The following is a 21,531-nucleotide window of genomic DNA, read 5'->3' as shown; positions in this document are numbered from 1 at the left end:
AACTGCCAAACCTCTTAAGCAAATATTTAGTGAACACACAAGTTCAGTGTTTTCCACACAGGAAAAAAGCAGGTTTAGACTGAGAAGTATAAAAGTGAGAGCAAGTGTGTGTGTGTGTACGTTTGGGTCTATTTATGCGTGAACCGTTTGATGGGGGAGTGAGGGGGTTGATTGAGGTTAGGTAGTAATATGGGATGTTTGTTTCAATCTACACTTAAATACACAAATACATAGATATGAACCTGAGTATAAACACAACAAGGCTGTAAAGACTAGTCGGTATGATAACATTTAATGTCCCATTTAGCCATTTGTTAGTACCCACCATAAAGCTTAAATCACGAGTACGGTATTTAGTGACGTATGTTATGTCATAGAACAAATCACTTTGAGACGAGGGAACCAGAAGTGCAAAGCTTTAATGCAGGGGTATTCAATTAAAATTCCAAAAGGTCCAGATTGAGAAAATCTCCTCGTGCAAAGGTCCGGAACATTATAATAATATCTAACTTGCGCCATTTAGTAGCCTAGTAGTAGCCTAGTAGTAGTAACAACTACACGTCTCTGTGTAGTCAACAACTGTCAAATTTAAATAAAGACATCACACACATCAATTATATTTTAACAATTATTATTCTGTTTTCAAATTGAACTGGATGGATTATAAATAATACATAGAAATACATAAAGAAATGTTCTTCTCTCATTTCAAGTAAAATAAAGGCTCCATCTAAAAATAAAATACACAAAAAATAACTTTTGAAAAACTTACATCTTATTAAAAAAAAGTGCTTGATTTTAGAAAAATGAATGAAAATTAAAGAGTGTGGCTGGAGTTAACTTTTTTTCTTCTCTTTTTGTTAACATCATAATGATCTGTCAACTTTATAATAAACAATCTCTTAACAATTGAACAGCTTTAACACCTCCTTTTCTCTTTCTTTCCCTCTTACATCTGTAATGGTAATTTTTTACATACTATATATTTCTACTCAGTATATTGTATTCATGCATAAGTCATTTTGCTCTGGACTTTGTTGAACTTCACCGTGTCTCTGTTGTGCAAAAGAATAATTCTCCCTTGCCTGTTCACATAGATAACTAACTGTGTTGTATGAGAATGTTCCAGCGCCACGGCCTTTGGGTCGCTTGTTTTGGTTGCTGGCTGTTTGTTTTCACTTGTTGTTCCTATCAGTCTGAGACCAAAAGTCTGAGACCGAAACGTCCGTAACATCGGCCATCGGCCCCCACCTTTGCTCATTCTGTATAAAGAAAGCTTGTTCACTTTTTTCGAGGTTCTTCCTCACGGAGACTGTACGCATTCTGTTGTGATGATTGAACCTTCTCTGCGCAGAGAATAAATACTTAAAAGACAACCTGGTTTTTGGTATTATGTATTTCAGCATTAGAAGACTCACGCAAAGCGGGTATAGGATTTTTTTTCCACCACAATTGGTGTCACGAACAGGATCCCTTGCAAGATCGTCAGGAGCCAACAGGGATCGGTGAACTGGCCCTTCTGCCTCTGCGTACCTCCAGACAAAATTAAGAGAGAGAGGCCCGATCCCTGTCCTGGTCGTCCTCACTGGAATCCTGAAGGACCCGTTGAGTCCAAATAACTACAAATTCTCATTTGGTGAGTCGCCAAAATTATTAAAAATAATCGTATGACTGAAATTAATCCTGGAAGACCATATCGTGAGACTGAAAAGCAAATATGTCTATTATTGTTCACACTGGGGTTTTATTAAGGATGTTGGCGCAACTCGTATTTTAGTAATTGAGCATTTTTCTGAGCAGTGACGATTGGGTAGCTGGAAAACAAGGGTGAGTGTTTGGGATATAGAGCTAAACACTGAAGTCCTTTGACCCGTAGATAACGAGGCAGGGATGAGTGTCTAGCGTTGCATGATGCAGACCTTCGAGGAGGTAGACGTTGAGCACTGCAGTCCTTGGACTTGTAAAACGAAAGTCTGTAAGTAAATGTTGTCTAAAAAAGGAGGACTGGAAAACAAGGATGAGTGGTTAGTGTTGCATGTTGCAGACCTTGGAGGGAGGTACGCTAAGCGCTGAAGTCCTTTGACCTATGCTGGGAAACAGAGGTGAGCATTTAGCGCCTGCTCCATCTTGGGGTTAGGCAGTAAGCGCTGAAGTCGCTTGACCAAAGAGACAAAGAGTCCGTAAGGACAACTGCGTCTATATAATGGCTTAGACTGGGAGTCTAGAGCAACGGCCTTTATTCAGATCGTGCCAGAAACGAATCTTGAAACTCACGGTGACGACTGTGTTTATATTGTTGAAAGAGATACGCGCGATAGACCCATATAAGTGAAAAAGTGAAGATATGGGGGCTAGTAAGAGTAAATGCCAGGTTACACTCCGCCTGATGGGCCCAATGTCATGTTCATGAAAAACAAATATGGGGGTGAGTTGCCGGCATCCAAACAAATAAGTAAACGAAAATGGTTTTCCTGCGGGAGGTTTATTCAGTCTCAATCTGATACAGAAATTATGCACAGAGTTGAAAAAAAAAAAAAAAAAGAGAATGATATGAAAAAAAATATATATATAATAAAAATAAAAAATAAAGGTGAAACATTTGGAAATGATAAAAAGTCATATAATGAGCCTGAGCAGCCCGATGCCAAGGTCTTACCTCCAATAATAAAATACATGTGGGACAAAGACGGCCTAACAATTGGAAGAATGGATAAAATTGGGGTTCCCTGGAAAAGGCAACTTTAGCCTACGACAAAAATGTGATCAACTCAAACCGTGTCTGGAGCAGAGAGGAAAAGGTGAAGCAGAAACAGATGAAGTAATGTCCAAGAGGTAAAGAAAGAAACAGATGAATTTGAATAAGACACATACAACTGATAGAAAAGGAAAATATACTGCTGAACTTTGTTTTGTTTTTGTTTTGTATTTGTTTTACATGGTCGAGTGGATCCTGATCTGGTCTCCGCAACGCCGCTGCTGTTTGCTCCCCTGGCACAAACAACATTCCAGCCAAACCCACCACTCAACACTCCAAGGATGAAGATGGACGAGACTCATCAAAACCTACAGGCACCATGTCAACGCTCACAGCTACAAGCCCGTCAATGAACACTGGTGACAATATGAACCTGGATTATCTAAACGCGAGACAAAGAGGACATTACAACAGAGAAAGAAGACGTGAAGAAGAAGAAGCCATGACTCATGATGTGCGGCATTCACACCAGCCGTAATCAACCTGGAATATGTTATATACGACAGAACTTTGTAAGAAGGCTTTCCTGCCATCTATGAATCTGAAAAACATCACACTAAAGAGAATTGTGTGATATGGAAGACTGCAACCATATTACAAGATGCTGAACACGCTGAGGAGCAGTACAACGACAGAAAACAAGCAAAGACTTTCGTCAGCTCAAACTTGAGGATGCCCAGCTGACAATGGAATCAGGCCATGACAGGCGAGGAGGAAAATTGACTTTGGAAAACAGACACCGGCTGAAAACTTTGTGTGCCATAAAAGTGGCAACTTGGACATTGTCTAAGGGACTGCCCACAATCTCTATGGAGGCAGGACTGGTGGGAGGGCTCAACATCAGCAGTCAAGAGGGGAGGAGCAGGCACGGCGGGGCGGACCTCAGTAATGGACCATTCGACGCACACACATTACAACACAGAGGGTGAGTTAACTTTAGATTCTGCCTATGACAACCTTGTACATCAATACACACATTAGAAACCATACAAACACCACTCACACCCACATACCAGATGTACTCGAACAAAAATTAAGTTTTTAGAAAGTTACCACAACACGTTAACTATTAAAGGTAAATATGTTACATTTTTGATTGGCTCAGGGGAATACCAACTAGTTAAATGTACACAAAGCCCTTATCCTGTATGTTAGATAACATCACAGACAAACATTCATTTCTACTGTCTGATCACTGCCCTATAAATTTAGTAGGTAGAGAAATTATGTATGATGGACATTTATTGGACAGAAAATGCTGCTGCTGTCTCTGTTTCTCTGTCTCCCACACAATCTGAGTTGTTTAAGAGGGAGTTCACACATGTGTCCTATGTGTCCTATGTGTCCTATGTGTCCTATGTGTCCTATGCATGAGGCCCATTATTGGAGATGGAAGGACATGTCTGACTGGCTGCACAGTAAGACTCAACTCACTTCAGTAATATGTATACAGAATAGAATATGATGTACATCAATGTTAACAGTTAAAGAGTAACTCAACTTATGTTTGATAAAAACACACACACACACACACACACACACACCATGGTTTGAAATGTTCCATCTGTAAACATGGCTGAGCTGTCTGAGGTGCCTTCCTCTCAATGGTCTGCATACAAATATGACGTAGGACTGGTGAGGGGTGTGACACTCTTGGTGGTTCACCCAAAATCTGATTTTTGATGATTCTCTGGTGTTGCGCACACCAATCGTTCCGGTAAAGAAAATTCGAGACCTGGGGGAACCGACTGAGTGACGATTGGTCTAAGATTCACAAGCAGTTAATGCTTCGGTGCACCGCGAGCACCTCAAATTTGTAATCCACACCATTATGTCACTCATCCCTCCAGACACAGTTTTTCCGTCTTCGACTTGGCCAATGTTTTTTTTAATATTTTTATTTCTGTACCTGTGCACAAAGTCAATTTTGGGTAGCTTCTAATTTAAAGGGACCCGGTGTCCTCAGGGATACCCAGAATGCCAGTGTCTTGAAAGACAATCTGGCTAATTTATAGTTACCAAATGGTTCTGCCTTGTTACAATATGTTGATGACATCATGATTTGCAGCCCCACAGAAGAAGCATGCAGATTAGAGTAATTTACAATTATAGTTATCCTACTTAAATTTTGGCTGCAAATGGTCACAAGGCTATCCGTCCAAATTGAAATTTGCTCTGGATAAAGTTTCATATCTGGGACATGTGATCACAGCAGAGGGCAAAACTCTCTCTCCCAATAGAATACAGGCAATTCAAAATGTGCCTAAAACACAACTAAGGAACAAATGATGAGCTTTATATGAATGACGTCATATTAGATCAGTGGATCCTAAACTACTCACAAAGAGAGGCATTCCTCTCTTCCATGATTCATGGTAAACATCTTTCTGCGCAGAACAAACTGACCTGGACTGACTCCTCGACTGCTGCTTTAATGACATAAAGAGTGCTTTACTGTCAGCTCTGACACTTGGACAACCTAAACTTGACACACCGTTCACACAGTACGTGGACGAAAGAGACGTTTATGTGACATCAGTTTAGACTCAGGAACATGGGGAGCTCATGGTTCCTTTCTGCCGTTTCACACATTAGATTAGATTAATACATTAGATGTGCCTAACATTACTGTGGAACGATGTATTATCCATTATTTTATTAATATGTTTAGCTCTTTCTTGAATACAGAACTCATGTAACTCTGTAACTCATGATGCTTTAAAAATAAGAGGGAAAAGGTAACTAAAGTAAAGGCAAAATTTTGAATTCATAGTCACCACGAATAAAACAGAAATACTCCACCTCCAGATCCATCCTCTTTTGCACGGTGAACTGAACTGTATTTTGTTATTTTAAAGATGTATCTAGAGTCCTCAGTAAGCCATGTTTCTGATAGGGCAATAAATGCAAATTCATGCTTAAGTAAAGACAAATAATGAATTAATTTGTCATAGTTGCTAGGAAAACTTCTTATATTCAGATGACAAGTAAAGAATGTATTCCCTAAAACTCTGTGTTATGAAATGTGATGCTCACACTAACGCTTCTGATCCCATTTCAACGGGAAATGCTGCAGCTGATGCTACGACTAAGCAAGCATTTTTTTTATTATCAGGTTACTCTTTTTAGCTCACAACACTCATGCTAGGTGAGCCTACAGAAATATCCCTCACTTATGATATTCAATTATTGCAGACAATTGCCACATGCTCTCTTCCAGTAGTACGCTAAATTAGCGCACAGCAGAGATAACATGGTACAGGGGAGATATGTAGTATATGTGTTATCCACATTTTGTACAGAATTTAATATTCAGCAACGTTGTTTAAAACCACAACCTTTGTCTAAAAGACTACCAAAATCCCAGTCTTCTACCAGTGATAAGAGATTGAATAAGATTGAATCGTATACTTTTACTTTGTAACTGTCCCATGCAGGTTATAATCCCTTTCTTCCACTGGTCATCAAAATCTTGATGTATCATCAAAGTAAATAAAAACACCATTTAAATACAATGAATACAAACGTTTTAGAACATTTTACACCTCTTATACTAAATCTAAATTTTGCACTACAGTTTAGTTTAGCTTAGGTAATGATACCATTCTATTTCATTGTATACACTACTGTGCATTTTTTTAAAAATATATTTTATATTTTTACTCTGCTATTTTTATTGTATATATTGTGCATTTTTATACTTTAAACCTTTATTTTTTTTACTCTGTTACTTTAATTGCTTTAGTATATTTTCTGCTGCTGTAACAAACACATTTCCCCTTGCAGGATGAATAAAGTATCTATCTACTATTTAAACTCTCAAGATAACATGATGAGCTGAGCTTCTACATTAAATAATATAAATATCACTGTATTCAAATTAGTTGTTAACTGGCATTAAGGAATGTGAAAGAACAGCAGCGATAAATATTTGTGTTTTATTAAGTTATTATTTTAGGAATTCCAATACAATACGTTATGATGTATCACAGCAGGGATTTATCAGAATAGACTAAGTAGCATCATTCATCTGTAGATTTCAGGATTTTAAGACTAGACTTAAAGTAACGGTCAGTGGAAACAAAACAAAGAAATATGGTATGTTATTGTATTAATTCAGCATGGTACACAAAAGAGTGCACAGTTTTTTGTATTTTAAAGAAAATGTATTGTTTGCTAACAACTCATCGAGCACCTAAGTAATGGCGATGGAAGGCAGATGTCCAGCATCATGGCACACATTCCACGGTCCGGGGGGGTGTGGCCTAAGAGGTTCAATGTGTTTTCTGTATTTTTGTGCAATAATAATTGTGTTTCCTAATAATTGATGCATGAGATACCATGGCAACCAAATAACATAGAACCAAAAACCAGCAACCATCAGATTAAAGAAACGATTTGTAATTTAACTAAACAGCAAATAAGATGTGATATGAATACACTACATTGATTTAAATTGGCCCTAGACATGCTGTTAGAAAAGAAGGAAAAAGGCCAATCCTGCAACATGTGACTTGTTTTCAATGCCCGATTGTTTTCCTCCCTTAGAGGAGTAGTACTTTAATAGTGACATTTCTGTGTAATACTTATGTTTATTATTACAGCTTGTTATTTGAGAAATATGATCTCATAAAACAGCTAGCGCTTTTGTTTAGTTTACCTGATAAAGGAATCGATTAAACTGGCACTTGATTCTGAATGTGTATTATGGTAATATGATAGAATTTCTTACAAATCGTTTAAGTTGTTTGATTATTGTTTGTTATGAAACTCACTGATATGTTGTCCTATGATACTGTTCAACAGAGAGGTCCAGTGTTTGTGTTTCACCTCATCTCAGGAGACTTCTCTTCCCATGTTCATGTTAACATTCCCTAGCTTGCTACAACATAGATTTGCCTACAATTTAAAAAAAACAAACAGCTAATGCCTTAACCTTATTGATTAATGATGTGCATATGTAAACCATTTTGAGTATTATGTGTTGATGTTTTGATATGCCCCTGATTGACAACAGGCTACAACGAAATCTGTGTTTTCAACACCTTAATTATTCTGTCTACATGTCAGTCAACTTCTCTAGTCTCGCCTGCCAATGTTAACCAAACTAACTAGTGAACTGTCCAGATGATGGTACGTGTCAATCCTTCTGTTAGACTGTCCTTTAGTGCGAACCATCAACAAATCAGTGTCCCATCCACTCCTCCTGTATTCCCATGAGCACTCTGTTCTAACGACTGCACAATTAGACACTTTTCCCAACTATGATAAAGATTTTGTTTCCTCCACAGGCTTGGTGTTTTCACTACTAATGATGCCCTTAACTAAAATCGTTATGAAATATTATTGACTTATGTTCTCACTTCTAGCAGAGAATATATACTATTGTAGTGATCTAATGTAATGATCAAGGGGAGGATTGTAATGGTAATTATTTACGTAGTATATATTTCTACTCAGTATATTGTATTCATGCATAAGTCATTTTGCTCTGGACTTTGTTGAACTTCACCGTGTCTCTGTTGTGCAAAAGAATAATTCTCCCTTGCCTGTTCACATAGATAACTAGCTGTGTTGTATGAGAATGTTCCAGCGCCACGGCCTTTGGGTCGCTTGTTTTGGTTGCTGGCCGTTTGTTTTTCATTGTTGTTCCTATCAGTCTGAGACCAAAAGATGTCTGTAACATCGGCCATCGGCCCCCACCTTTGCTCATTCTGTATAAAGAAAGCTTGTTCACTTTTTTCGAGGTTCTTCCTCACGGAGACTGTACGCATTCTGTTGTGATGATTGAACCTTCTCTGCGCAGAGACAACCTGGTTTTTGGTATTATGTATTTCAGCATTAGAAGACTCACGCAAAGCGGGTATAGGATTTTTTTTCCGCCACACATCCCACTCCATCTCTTTTTCTTGTTTAGTGAGAGAAGTGAGTTGTAGCTTGTCCTGCCAGGATTTTAAATCTGGGCTGGAATGGTGTCAGGGCTAGTCTCATGCACATATGAAGGTGCTCATTGGATATCCTGGAACGATATTTGTTTTTAATAATGTTCATAGTGGAAAAAGCTGCCTCGGTCGAAAGATTTGTGTTTGGTCTCATAGTGGCTTTTCACATTGGCGCTTAATGGCCACGGTCTCTGAACATATGAGACAGAGTGGTTTTGTAGCACCAGCAGGAAGAATGAACAAATACAAGTCCGTCCATTCTTTATTAAAAGCTCAGTTTTCGAGGTCCACTTTTCTCTTTTTAGAGCACGCCATGTTAACTTGCTTCTCCGACTTACTTCTCCCACTGCTCTCTCTCACTGTTCTCCGTCTCTCTCACTGCTCTCCGTCTCTCTCACTGCTCTCCGTCTCTCCGTCTCTCCGTCTCTCTCAATGCTCTCCGCCTCTCTCAATGGTGTCCGTCTGTCGCCTGTCTGCGTAATTTCATTCGACTCACGATGCATTTTGGAATAAACATTCGATTGGCTGAGTAGCGTCACGTGAGATTAAATTAATGCATGCAATTAGTCAGTGTGTTTCCTGAACTGCTGAATGAGTGCCGTAAGGCCAAAAAAGATGCGCAGGTTAAAACATTAGCGCCCGCCAAAATGTATGATTCTCAATTATATGTCCGAGTCCGGATATTACAGCGTCTGGGTCCGGATCCGGACCGCGGTCCGCCAATTACCGACCCCTGCTTTAATGCATCACTCTATTCGGCCACAAATTAGCACAGTCCAGCCATATACTAGGCTTCAAACTAGTCTACCCTTAAGTGACATTCAAATTGTTGTTTGGTCTGAAGCAGCTGGTAAGACTTTGGTTCACAGTTTGCTTGGAAACATTGCCCCCCAATACTTTTTTCGATAATCTGGATATGACTTAAATTTCACAGAGTCGTCTTTAAAGCCTGGGCCGGATTAACCTACTTGGAGGGCCTGGGGCACAAATGAGCTGTGGGGCCCCTGTTTCCCACCCCACCTCTCCAAATTGGCTTTTGTTAAATTTTTGATAACACTTAGACTGGTAGTACACACGCATTACATCAACTGAAAATATAAAAAATGTGTTCACTAGATTTTAGGGACCCTCTACAAGACGTAGAAGTTAGAGCGCCTTTAGCTTCTGTAGTGCAACGTATTCCTCAGTAAGAAAGAATATTTGAGGGATATGAATCAAATCCTTTGGCTTTGATTGAGCGGCTAAAAGAGGGCAGGCTTAGAATGTAGCGCGACACAGAGCTACATTGGACTGTGACTCCACACACACCTCCCTTGTTGCTTAAAGTTGCAGATTGATTGATAAAGGGATGAAATTGCTTGGTACTAGCTTACGTGAGCACACTATAATATTTAGTTTTCAATATAAAAATACAAAGACATTTATTTTTTGTCATTTTTTGTCGTTAAGTAGGTGCCCAATATGACTGAGAATATAATCTAAAAGGGTTAAAAATGTATTGTTCATGTCATCTCCACTTCAAGAATGGGCACAAAGGCAAAAGGTAGTTTAAGATCCTTATCAGTTCAGTTTATGTTGTGCGTAATGAATAACCACAGAGTGCACCTATGGGGCCTTAAAGTTTCGTAAAGTTTCTTGTTCTTCTGACCTCATACGACATGTCCACTGAACGATTAAATGAACTGTGAATGTTTTTTCCTTCATGAACGCCATTAGAACGTAAGTTCTGCGGCTGCAGCGCACTGATGGTTACGGATATAACCCCCGTTCTCACCTGAATAACACACGGACCCTGATCCAGACAAAACAGTGCCTCAATAAAATACCAACACAAACCACAGTTTTTATGAAAATAATAGGGAATATACAACTATATTTTTAAAGGAATCTAGCAGTCACATGTTTCCTTGTATTGTTATCTGATAAATACTTGTTCTGTGTAATGGGAGTGCTGGTGCTTATACTGTACAGCAATCAAGCAATTATTGTGATGACATCTGGAAATCTCAGTTGAACTTGTTGACTCGTATCTTACACGCATAATACATCGTGGTTGTATTGTGCTGTGAATCAATAAAGTCTTCTGCCCTTTTGAACATTTTACTGTCCTACCCTAACTGATCCCTACCCTGTTTGTTAGGGTAGGGATCTTGAATAGAAACACCATATCAATGCCATTGTTGATTTTTACAATCAGCTTATCTTATCCACATCATCGTGTCACAGCAGTTACAGCCTTTGTGTCCTGGTCTGTCCCCACATGTTCCATCAAACAACTGAGATGCTCTTTATTTTCTCTGCAATAAAAGTGTACAGTCAGCTAGCAGGTCAGTGTTCGCATGCACTTAAATAACTTGGTTCTTTTGACCTCATGATGGCAATGGAGGAAAAGTGAGGGGATCAATATTGTGTCTGCCATCAATTTTGTGTCTGCCCATAGGTGATGAGATATTAAATTGGATAACTACACAATCATTACCTGATCATGTCACAAGATGAATAGTCAGGGGGTCACCAATGTTGTTCATCATCTGTAGACCTTAAATATCTGTAACAAAGGTTATGAGAATCCTTTTGTAAGTTTTTTAGACATTCTGTAATCACTCAAAACCAACAATATCTTAATAATAACATGTGTTATGAAAAGTTGGGTAATCAGTTTTTAGGATTCCCTCACTGGGCACCAAGAATATCTGGACAAAATTCCGTAGCGTTCATTCAATATTTGTTGACATATTTCAGTACATAACAAAATGGTTAACTGACCAACTGACCAGCACCATTACCATCCCTATAGCTAAAATATGTTTAATGTCAATGCTTTTCTAATATCGCTAAAATGACCACTTGTAGCTTTTTGCTTAAACATTCAGAAAATGGGAACAACTTGTTTCACATAATTGCTTGCCTGAATCCCAAAGATCTTGCTACCTATTGTATGAATTGTTGTCTCTTTAATGATACCCAATAATCTTCACAGCAATTGTATGCATGGGTACTTGTGTTACTACTGCTCTTATCAAAAGAAACACCTCTCAGGTTGTATAAGCAGTCTTTGAAAACAGTGGCCACACCCCTTTACATTATCTCCTTAAATAGCCACCATTTCCTCTCCCCAACTATAACTGTTGTACAGCTGCAGAGAAATGGTCTCTCAAACTATTTCCAATAACTTCAAATGCATTCTGGTTCTTGGAGTTGTTGCCTCGCTGATAGGTAACTGTGTCCTGCTATGGCTCAACACCAAACGCACTCCAAAGTGCCCTGCTCAACCGGTAAACCCAGTCCAACCCACGGTGCACAACGAGCGCAGCAACGTCTTCGCTGACCTCTCTGTGGAAGAGTTCCTACAGGTGCGTGACTACATGTCCAAGATCCCGGGGATGAACATCTCAACTGATCCATCTACACCTCCTTCAGTTGACTACCTCTATATGATCGATCTCTCCCTGCCAAATAAACTGGATGTTTTGAGCTACCTGGATACCAATGGGCTTAAACCAGCAAGAGAGGCAACCGCGGTGGTTTTTCACGGCATGAATAACAACATAAAGGAATACGTAGTGGGCCCTCTCCCCAACCCGTCCTACATCCGCGATGTCACCATTGAGAGATATAAAAGGGAGATCCCGTTGACTGCACGTCCAGTACATTCTGGGGAAGCGGTTCTTATAGAAATGTTTCTGAAAGATGTACTTAAACCAGTCAATACGCTACTGAAGGACAGTTTCGGTTTAGAGGCTTCTGATTACACTGCTTACTACGATGGCATGCCCAGAGGAGTCAAGTCAGGGGACAGAGAGACTTGGATTTCACTGTATCAAAACGAGGAGGGCTACTACATTCACCCTGTGGGCTTTGAGATGTTATTCAACCACCAAAGCACCAATCATTTGTCCTGGCGTGTGATGAAAGTGCTTTATAATGGTCAGTACTTTGACAGTATAATGGAACTGAAGCAGAAATACGAGGCAGGAACAGTGAAGAGAATCATCTACAAACCTGTGCCAAATTACGCCTCACTCAAACCCAAACACAAACCCACAGGGATTGGACCCCAGCAGTTTCATGTACAAGGCAAGCGATTCAGTGTGAAGAACAACCACATTGTATACCTTGACTGGAGCTTTGCCTTTGGTTTGAGCCCGCTCAGAGGCATGAGAGCTTTTGATGTTCGTTTCAGAGGCGAGAGGATCATCTATGAGTTAAGTGTTCAAGACGCCATGTCAGTCTACGGGTCCGTCACCCCAACTCTCATGCTCACCAAATACCTTGACGGCAGCTTGGGCATTGGTAAATGTGCTTATGAGTTGGTCAGGGGGGTTGACTGCCCTTATTCAGCCACTTACATAGACACTTTCCATTTCCTGGACACTGGCGTTCCACGCCAACTCAGAAACTCAATATGCGTCTTTGAGCACGACATGGGCCAACCTCTACGGAGGCACTTCTCAGAGATCGTCTTCAACAGTTACGGAGGACTAGCAAACACCGCCTTAGTGTTCAGGACAATCACAGCTATAGGGAACTATGACTACATATGGGATTTCATCTTCTACCAGAGTGGCTCAGTGGAGGCCAAGGTGCACGCCACCGGCTACATCGCCTCTTCCTTTGCATTGAAGGACAATTTTCCATTCGGTCATCAAGTGGCAGAAAATGTCACTGGAAATATCCATACTCATTTTATCAACTTCAAAGTGGATGTTGACGTTTTAGGTGGGTGTAAGCAGGAATCTCCAGGACCTTGAGCCTGTCCGAATATCATTTTTTTATGTAAATAAATACATACTATAACTTAGCAAAATAGCAGAAATTAAAGTAAAAATAATGTGTAGTGAATGATGTCCAATCTCCAGGAGTGAAGAATGTATTCCAGACAAAAGACATGGAGTTTGTGAATGTTTCGCTGCCCTGGATGCCTGAACGCCATATCATGATCCCTAAGGTGGTGGAGAAACAGCTTCAAACTGAGCAGGTGAGAGTTGTACTTTGGTATTCAACATTGTAACAGTGACAGTTATAGCTGCATAGCTGCACACTCAGGTACAGTCTCAATGCAAATGTGACTTTAAACATATTGTATTTGTTTTTATCTGAAAAATGTCTTCATCAGTATAAAAGTATAAAAATCTGAATTTAAAGAACTGAATTGTTACACTTGCTCATCAAAATGTTTTAATACTTCTTAAGTGAAGGTGGCCAGAGGCTGAGATTTATCTGCTAAGCTGGTGGTTTTTAGAAACAACAGTGACTTGCATTGTTTATGTTGTGTTGTTGAACATTGAGAAATATATCAACATATACTGAACATAAATAAAGGTCAGGATTAAAAAGTTGCCACATATCCACAAATACTGGTATATGGTAAAACAATATACAAGCCTTTATTGAAGATACAGATTCAGCAATCAGTAGCTGATATATCTATAGGAAGCCAGCTATGACAACAGATGACAGCACTCTACAACAGTATAGTTTTAGAAGGGACAAGGACTGTGGTGCGTACTAAACAAAGGGAAAATGTGAAAAATATGAATAATATAATAAAAGTTTTGGAGAGAAATAAACGGTTGACAAAGGTTTTAAAACCATGTCAGTGGGCAGTAGCATGAAAGACCTGTCAAGTAGTACATGAGAAGCGGGTTAAATGTTGCAATGAATGATCCACACTACAATCTGATAATAAAGAAGATGCTAAAATGATCACACTAAACAATGATAAACTCTCATCCTCTGTATTCACTGCCCTTTGACCCCTCATTTGTCTCTCTTGCCAATGTGTATTATAAGTAATTTACTAAGATTATATACACCTTTATTTCATCTTTGAGTTTGCATCATTTTTTAATTGAAAGATAGAAATGTGTCTCAAACATTACAAAAACGTAAGCAAAACGTATTTAATATTTGTATACAATAATACTATGTTATTACACTATTATTATGCTCGGTGCTTGTGCTGTTAAATGTAGCGTTCAATTGTATAAACCAAAGATCATAAGTATGTCTGTGGTAATTAAATAATTTTAATTAGATCAGGTGACTTTTGTTACGTAATGCTAATTCTGTCCCAGCTGCAGTGGGCAGTACCTGCTCTCACTTTCTCACCTCCATCCCCATCTCGCCTTCTTTCCCCCCCCCTCTCAGATAAGTAAGCTGTAATCTTGGCGTTGTTGTGAATGTGTGTCTCACGTTTGGCTTCACACAGGAGGCCGCTCTGCGGTATGACACCAAGACTCCTCGCTACCTCCACATTGCCAGCAACAAGACCAACCGCTGGGGTCAACAGCGCTCCTACAGGCTGCAGGTGTTCAGCTTCGCCGGGGACCACCTCCCAGAGAGCGAGCCCCAGGAGAGGGCCATGTCCTGGGCCAGGTGAGAAGCCAGACCTGAGGCCACAGCAGCTTCAAAATATATCTCAGACTGGAGTTGATTCATCCTCCCTTCATGCACTCCACCGTTTGTCTTCTGTGTCTCCTCATCATCCTCTCGTTTCTTCCCTCTCCCTGGAATATCACTTAACTTTACTTCCCCAGGTATAAAGTCGCCATCACTAAACACAAAGACTTGGAGCAGAGCTGCGGCAGTCTGTACAATCAGCATGGCATGTGGACTCCAGCTGTTGACTTTAGCAAGTACATTGAAGATAATGAAAGCATTGATAACCAGGTATGTGTCTGGGGCTGGGTAAAAATATATCAATTTCATGAAGTTTTACGTATCATGTACTCCCCTCACTCCTCCTTATCTCTTCATTGCCCCCAGGACTTGGTTGCCTGGGTGACCGCCGGCTTCCTCCACATCCCTCACTCCGAGGACATCCCAAACACGGTGACCGTGGGCAACGGGGGCGGGGTCCTGTTGCGACCCCACAACTACTTTGACGAGGACCCGTCCATCCACTCTGCTGATGGGGTGTACATTGCCCCGGGCAGCGAGGACAGCTGTGACAACAACAGGATGGCCTGCCTTGCTCAAGAGACCTGCAGCCCCGTCCTTGAACCCTTCACCTACCACGGCTTCGATTGAGTCATGAGACAGACGGATTCAACACATTTTTGTTTGTCTGTTTATAAATTAATTTTGTTGATAGAACAATAATTTAATTTTGCCGAAAACATGTATTATTATATTTCATTACAGATGAATATGGTGATGGTGATGATGATGATGATGATGATGATGATGATGATGATGATGATTATGAATATATTTGTGTGGCTCTAGATGACGATGTGAGTCTGACAATTTGTCCATGTTTTGGAAAAACTTCTAATTATAAATCGGAGAAGAGTTTTGTTCCCAGATTCAAAGAAAATAATAAAGTCTTCAAATGATTCAAAGTTGTCCCCTTCTATTTTATTTTGCTTGCAAGGGAAAGATGCACCACAGCCACCTCAGTCAGTGTCTGTGGTGAAAAGTTCAACATCGTACAAGATACCAAACCATTTTATGCACACACGAGTTCACGCCCTGGGATAAATCATTGACAAGGAGTAGATGTTCTCGTGCCCTGGCTATCGTTCTTATGTAAACACATGCCATGTGTGTTTACTGGGAATCAGTGATGGTTTTTTTATGGTCTGTCTTAAACTTGCCAGACACTGTGTCTTCACTTCCTCTCTCTGAAGTGGAAATTCCTGTGTTTGTTTGACACATCCTTATGCCCCACTACCTTCACCTGATACCCTTTTTTTTTCATTGCTTCTCCCCTCAAACAGCCTGTGTCTGCCAGTGCAAATAGGTACGGTGTTGTGCTCAGCTGGGCTAGTATTGTTTTCATCACGTGGTCCTTGCTTTAAGACCACGAGCACCAGAGTCTGCTTCCGGACTGAGATCTTCTTCTCTGCTTAACCTCTTCTACTCTGACGCCTGCATTCTCAGCCGACAGTATTGTCTTTCAGGGGCTGTGGCAGGCTCAGATTTAGAGAAGACACTGGTATCATTTGAAATTAGGAAACCAAAGGCATCCGTTGGTAACAACCATGTCATGCTATCTTGTTAGGAAGGGGGCTAAATAATGCTCGGATGTTAGGCTAAATGTTAGCGAGGAAAAAACTGGCAAAGCCATATTTGCAAAAGTCCCTTGACCTCCAACCTCAAAATATCTAAATGAAATATATTATATTATATTATATTAAATTAAATTATATTATATTATATTATATTATATCATATCATATCATATCATATCATATTATATCATATTATATTATATTATATCATATCATATCATATTATATCATATCATATTATATTATATTATATTATATTTTATCGTATTATTTAAATCATATCATATTATATTAAATTAAATTATATTAAATTATATTATATCATATATCATATTATATCATATTATATTATATTATATCATATTATATTATATCATATCATATTATATTATATCATATTATATTATATCATATCATATTATATCATATATCATATTATATCATAATATATTATATTATATCATATTATATTATATTATATCATATTATATTATATCATATCATATTATATCATATCATATTATATCATATATCATATTATATCATATTATATTATATTATATCATATTAAATATATCATATCATATTATATTATATCATATTATATTATATTATATTATATTATATCATATTATATTATATCATATTATAATATATTATATCATATTATAATATATTATATTATATTATATCAAGCGGAATTATATCTTAGTCTGATGAAAATAAGAGTACTTAGGCTCCCAAACCTGACGCCCCCCGGCTGCGCCTAGATATTCTGTCCATGAAAGTCACGAACAGGACCGGTGACAAAGGGCAGCCCTGGTGGAGGCCAACATCCACCGGGAACGTGTCTGACTTATTGCAGAGAATACGGACACAGCTCCTACTGCAGTCGTGCAGAGACCGGCTGGCCCGTTGTAATGGGTTCGGCACCCATACAAGAACCCCAGAGGGACCCGGTCAAAAGCCTTCTCCAAGTCCATGGTCCCCCTTTTTGAAAATGGGAACCACCTCCCCGGTTTGCCAGTCCATGGGCACTGATCCCGACCCCCATGCGACATTGAATAGGCGTGTCAGCCAAGACAGCCCAACAGTGTCCAGCGCCTTCAGCATCTCAGGGTGGATCTCATCCACCCCCGGTGCCTTGCCACCAAGGAGCTGTTTTCAAATTCTCTGTAAGCATGGCAAGGCTCATTATATCATTGAGAAGACATATGGGGTCATGAAGGCATGGTGGCAGACCACCTTATTCCAAATGCTGGAGTGTGAGTGTGAATGAAGGCCTGTGCCTTCTTTCAAAATAAAACCAAATTGATTGTCAGTGGTTATTATATATTCTTGAAGCCTATCCAAGAGAACGTGTTCTAATACATTAGAAAGTACGCAGAGCAATTGGTCTATCATTTTCTATGCTGGATATTTTACCGGTTTTATCTTTGATTAATGGCACTAATAAAACAGTCAGCATAGAGTCAGGAAGTTCACCATGCAATAACAATCCAGAAAAACACACAGCAAGCAACACTTGGATTCTATGGCTAGCATGCTTCAGATGTTCTGCTGTTCTTTGGTCAAGGCCACACGCTTTGTTCACTGCCAATTTCTCAATGGCGTAGAATACTATCTGTGGAGTATAATGTTTACTCCGCAGATCTGCAATACTTTCCGAATCAGTAGCCCCATCAATATTGGACAGCAAGGGCGTCCATATTCCTGGGTCCCCAGGAGGAGAGGGTGGAATGGGAGAACCAGAACCAGGACTGAGTGGGGCAGACTGTCAGACCCTGCTGCACTAAAATGAGAGGTTTTCTAAAGGGAATCTGATGCAACGAAACACTACCATTTTTTGTCCACAGGGACTGCCTAAAATCAACACAAAATGAAAGCTCTTTGTTAACTTAGAGTAAAGGATCTAAGTACTTCTTCCACCACTGGTCTATGGGGTATGGCATTGTAAGGTCATGGGGTCAAAGCAGGTTTCTGCTCTGTGAGTATAGTCCCGGCATGGCCTCACTTGGTCTTTGAGTGCAGGTTATAGTTGGATTCTCCACTGGAGCTCTGTTCTCCTTTGTTGCTCCCATCCTGTCACTGCCTGTCTCCAGCAAGTGTAGGTCTCAGTGGAAAATTAAAGCTTGGGCAGAAACATTTCACTCAACAGCTGACGGGAAAAAAAACACTTACTACATCACCGAAGGACACGCAGACACAATCACTGAACCTTACAAGCCCTCACATCCCCTCCTGGATCCCATTCAAGTATGCAGAGAGGGAGCGGGGTGGGTGAGAGGGTGTGTGTTACATTGTGTGTGTGTGTGTGTGTGTGTGTGTGTGTGTGTGTGTGTGTGTGTGTCTTGAACTTCTATTTTGTCAGAGTACAATGCTTTACGTAGCCTTCACTGTGCTCAAAGAAACACTGAACAACACTAGCATTTAAAAGTAAAAATTATTACAAATGATTTAATTCCACAAAATCTTGTGAGAATGAAAAAAACATGTGTGTGTGTGTGTGTGTGTGTGTGTGTGTGTGTGTGTGTGTGTGTGTGTGTGTGTGTGTGTGTGTGTGTGTGTGTTTGCAAAGACCAAATGAAGAAAACCTCCAAGCCCCTTCTTTGACAAATAATCTCTTTGTTTATTTTAAGAAGGAACAAAAAGAACAACATTCCTCAGAATGTTGCACTGTAAAAAAAAATATATACAAAATGAATACGATATCAGTCAGATGTTCAGTAGTCACAGCCTCAGGCCACATCAGAGAGTGACCCTGCTTTGGACTAGATGGTCATATATGTCAGTGCACATCTTTCACACACAGATGACTGTACAGCAGAGGAGTCTGGCCCATAGAGGATAAAGGTTTCTCCTCTATTTCTGAGAGGCAAGATGGAGATCAGCTAACCAGTCGAGTTGCAGTTTTCATCAATTAGAGGAATTGGTGGAAATAAACCATTTCCAAATCTCAGAATCATTATAATTCTTTTTTTTTTAAAATCCATTATCAAAACTTTGATTAAAATGCCTCAACAGCAACACTTAAAGGGCAGCTGAGAAAGTGTTTTTGATTGTTGTTTTAAGAAATCTCGAAAGTCATTGTTTTACTGCTTATTTTTTTTGTTGACCATAAGAAAGTAGAGGTTTTACTAATGTAAAATAACACGACATAGTTGGCTTCCCTCCTGTCTTCCCCAATTTTTGGAGTCACCAGCCACCACTGCTGTACAGTGTCAGTTTACAATGTTTATCTCACAGTATATGACACAGTATATGTATACTATACTGTATGTATGTATATATATATATATATATATATATATATATATATATATATACGTATATATATATGTATATATATATATATATATATATATATATATATATATATATATATATATATATATATATATATACACATATATATATATATCACAGTGGTTTGTAGTAAGAGACACAGATAGAAAAATTAAGAATTGCTTTGCTCCCAGTGCCTGGGTACATTTTGACTCCACGTTAAAAATGAGTCAAAATGTGATTGCTGGCATAAAAGCAAAAATGATTGCAAGCATTACTGAACTTATTAGAGTCTATAGCATCTTTGCTTGCAAAATCTTAAACCATAGAACACATTTCTCCTGATGTCACCATATGGTTTTGAGAAGAAAATTGCAATTAATCCCATGTAACAATTACCACTGATAAAAAAGTGGATTAGTGTCTGCAAAACACGTATTTCTGATGCCAGATGTACCTCTTCTATTCTATCTCAGTATGGATCGCTAACTTTGGTGGTACCACCAAAAAAAGGCAGCAACACTAAGAGTCTACAGCCATGCTAGTGGCTCCGTGAAGCTCAGTGGTTCAGTATGCAAACTTGCACACATTGACAATGCTAACGTGCTAATAATAAGCAGGTATAATGTTTACTATGTTCACCATCTTGAGCAAGTTAGTCTGCAAACATTTGCTAATAAGCACTTAACACAAGGTACAGCTGAGGTTAATAGATATGCCATTAGTTACGCAGGTCTTTAGTCATAAACCAAAGAGGAAAAGTCAGGGGATCAAAACACAGCACAATGTTTCTTCCCCTGGCGACATGAATCTCTGAACCAAAACTTTGTGGCAACGTCAAACAGACTGATATTGCCAGCCGCAATTATTTGACAAAATAACATTTTGATCTGATGATGGCGCAAGATGGAAAGTCAGAGGATCATCAAAGTTACCCATACAAAATGGTGCATCAATCATTAATCTGATCGTTATTATGTTTACAGAATTATATCTTCAATTATATTTACTACTTATATTGAACTTACACCTTTACAGCATAGATGGGGTACATTTAGTTTAGTTTGAAGGATAGGTCAGGGGATCATTTATATTCTTCTTATTGTCAACAAATCTCAGATCCAGATCAATGCCAACAGTGTCCGCAAACAAAGTCTGATATATCTTTTTCCTCTGTCCCACAGAGCTCCATTTATTAAATACACTTAGCATTATCTTCATTAGCATGAACACGCACACTGTAGTTTATATTGACTCAATCACACATACACCTACCTCAAATACTCATTAGAGCGCAAATGTGAATTAATGCGCCACCAAAAATAGCCCCCGACAAAGGCACCTTTTACTCCCGTTTGAGTAACGTTTGCTAGACACTACAGCGAACAGCTGTTTTGGGAAATTCCTGAGCCTTTTTAAAAATGTAACAAAAGTTTTATGTTTAGAGTAGGAACCGATGGGCTTGAAGTTGAGGATATGGAGAACGTAGTGAGAGTCAGACTTCTAATGGAATTTGCTGACAATGAGAAAA

General features: G+C 39.2%; 1 protein-coding gene across 1 annotated transcript; it reads left to right on the top strand.

The window, feature by feature from the left end:
- Window positions 1-11,843: 11,843 nt before the first annotated feature.
- LOC137888195 (primary amine oxidase, liver isozyme-like) lies at window positions 11,844-16,027 on the top strand. The gene is made up of 5 exons (XM_068731536.1): window positions 11,844-13,416; window positions 13,557-13,675; window positions 14,909-15,075; window positions 15,237-15,369; window positions 15,466-16,027. The coding sequence occupies exons 1-5, from the start codon at window positions 11,844-11,846 to the stop codon at window positions 15,727-15,729; spliced, it is 2,256 nt and encodes a 751-aa protein (XP_068587637.1). The 3' UTR covers window positions 15,730-16,027.
- The last annotated feature ends 5,504 nt before the right edge of the window (window positions 16,028-21,531 follow it).

Source organism: Cebidichthys violaceus, unplaced genomic scaffold (genome assembly GCF_023349555.1).
Source record: "Cebidichthys violaceus isolate CVI_PGR_0920_01 unplaced genomic scaffold, fCebVio1.0.p SCAF_52, whole genome shotgun sequence".
In the NCBI taxonomy this organism is placed as follows: domain Eukaryota; kingdom Metazoa; phylum Chordata; class Actinopteri; order Perciformes; family Stichaeidae; genus Cebidichthys; species Cebidichthys violaceus.
Note: the sequence above shows the minus strand (reverse complement) of the source record. Positions and strands in the feature narration are given on the sequence as shown.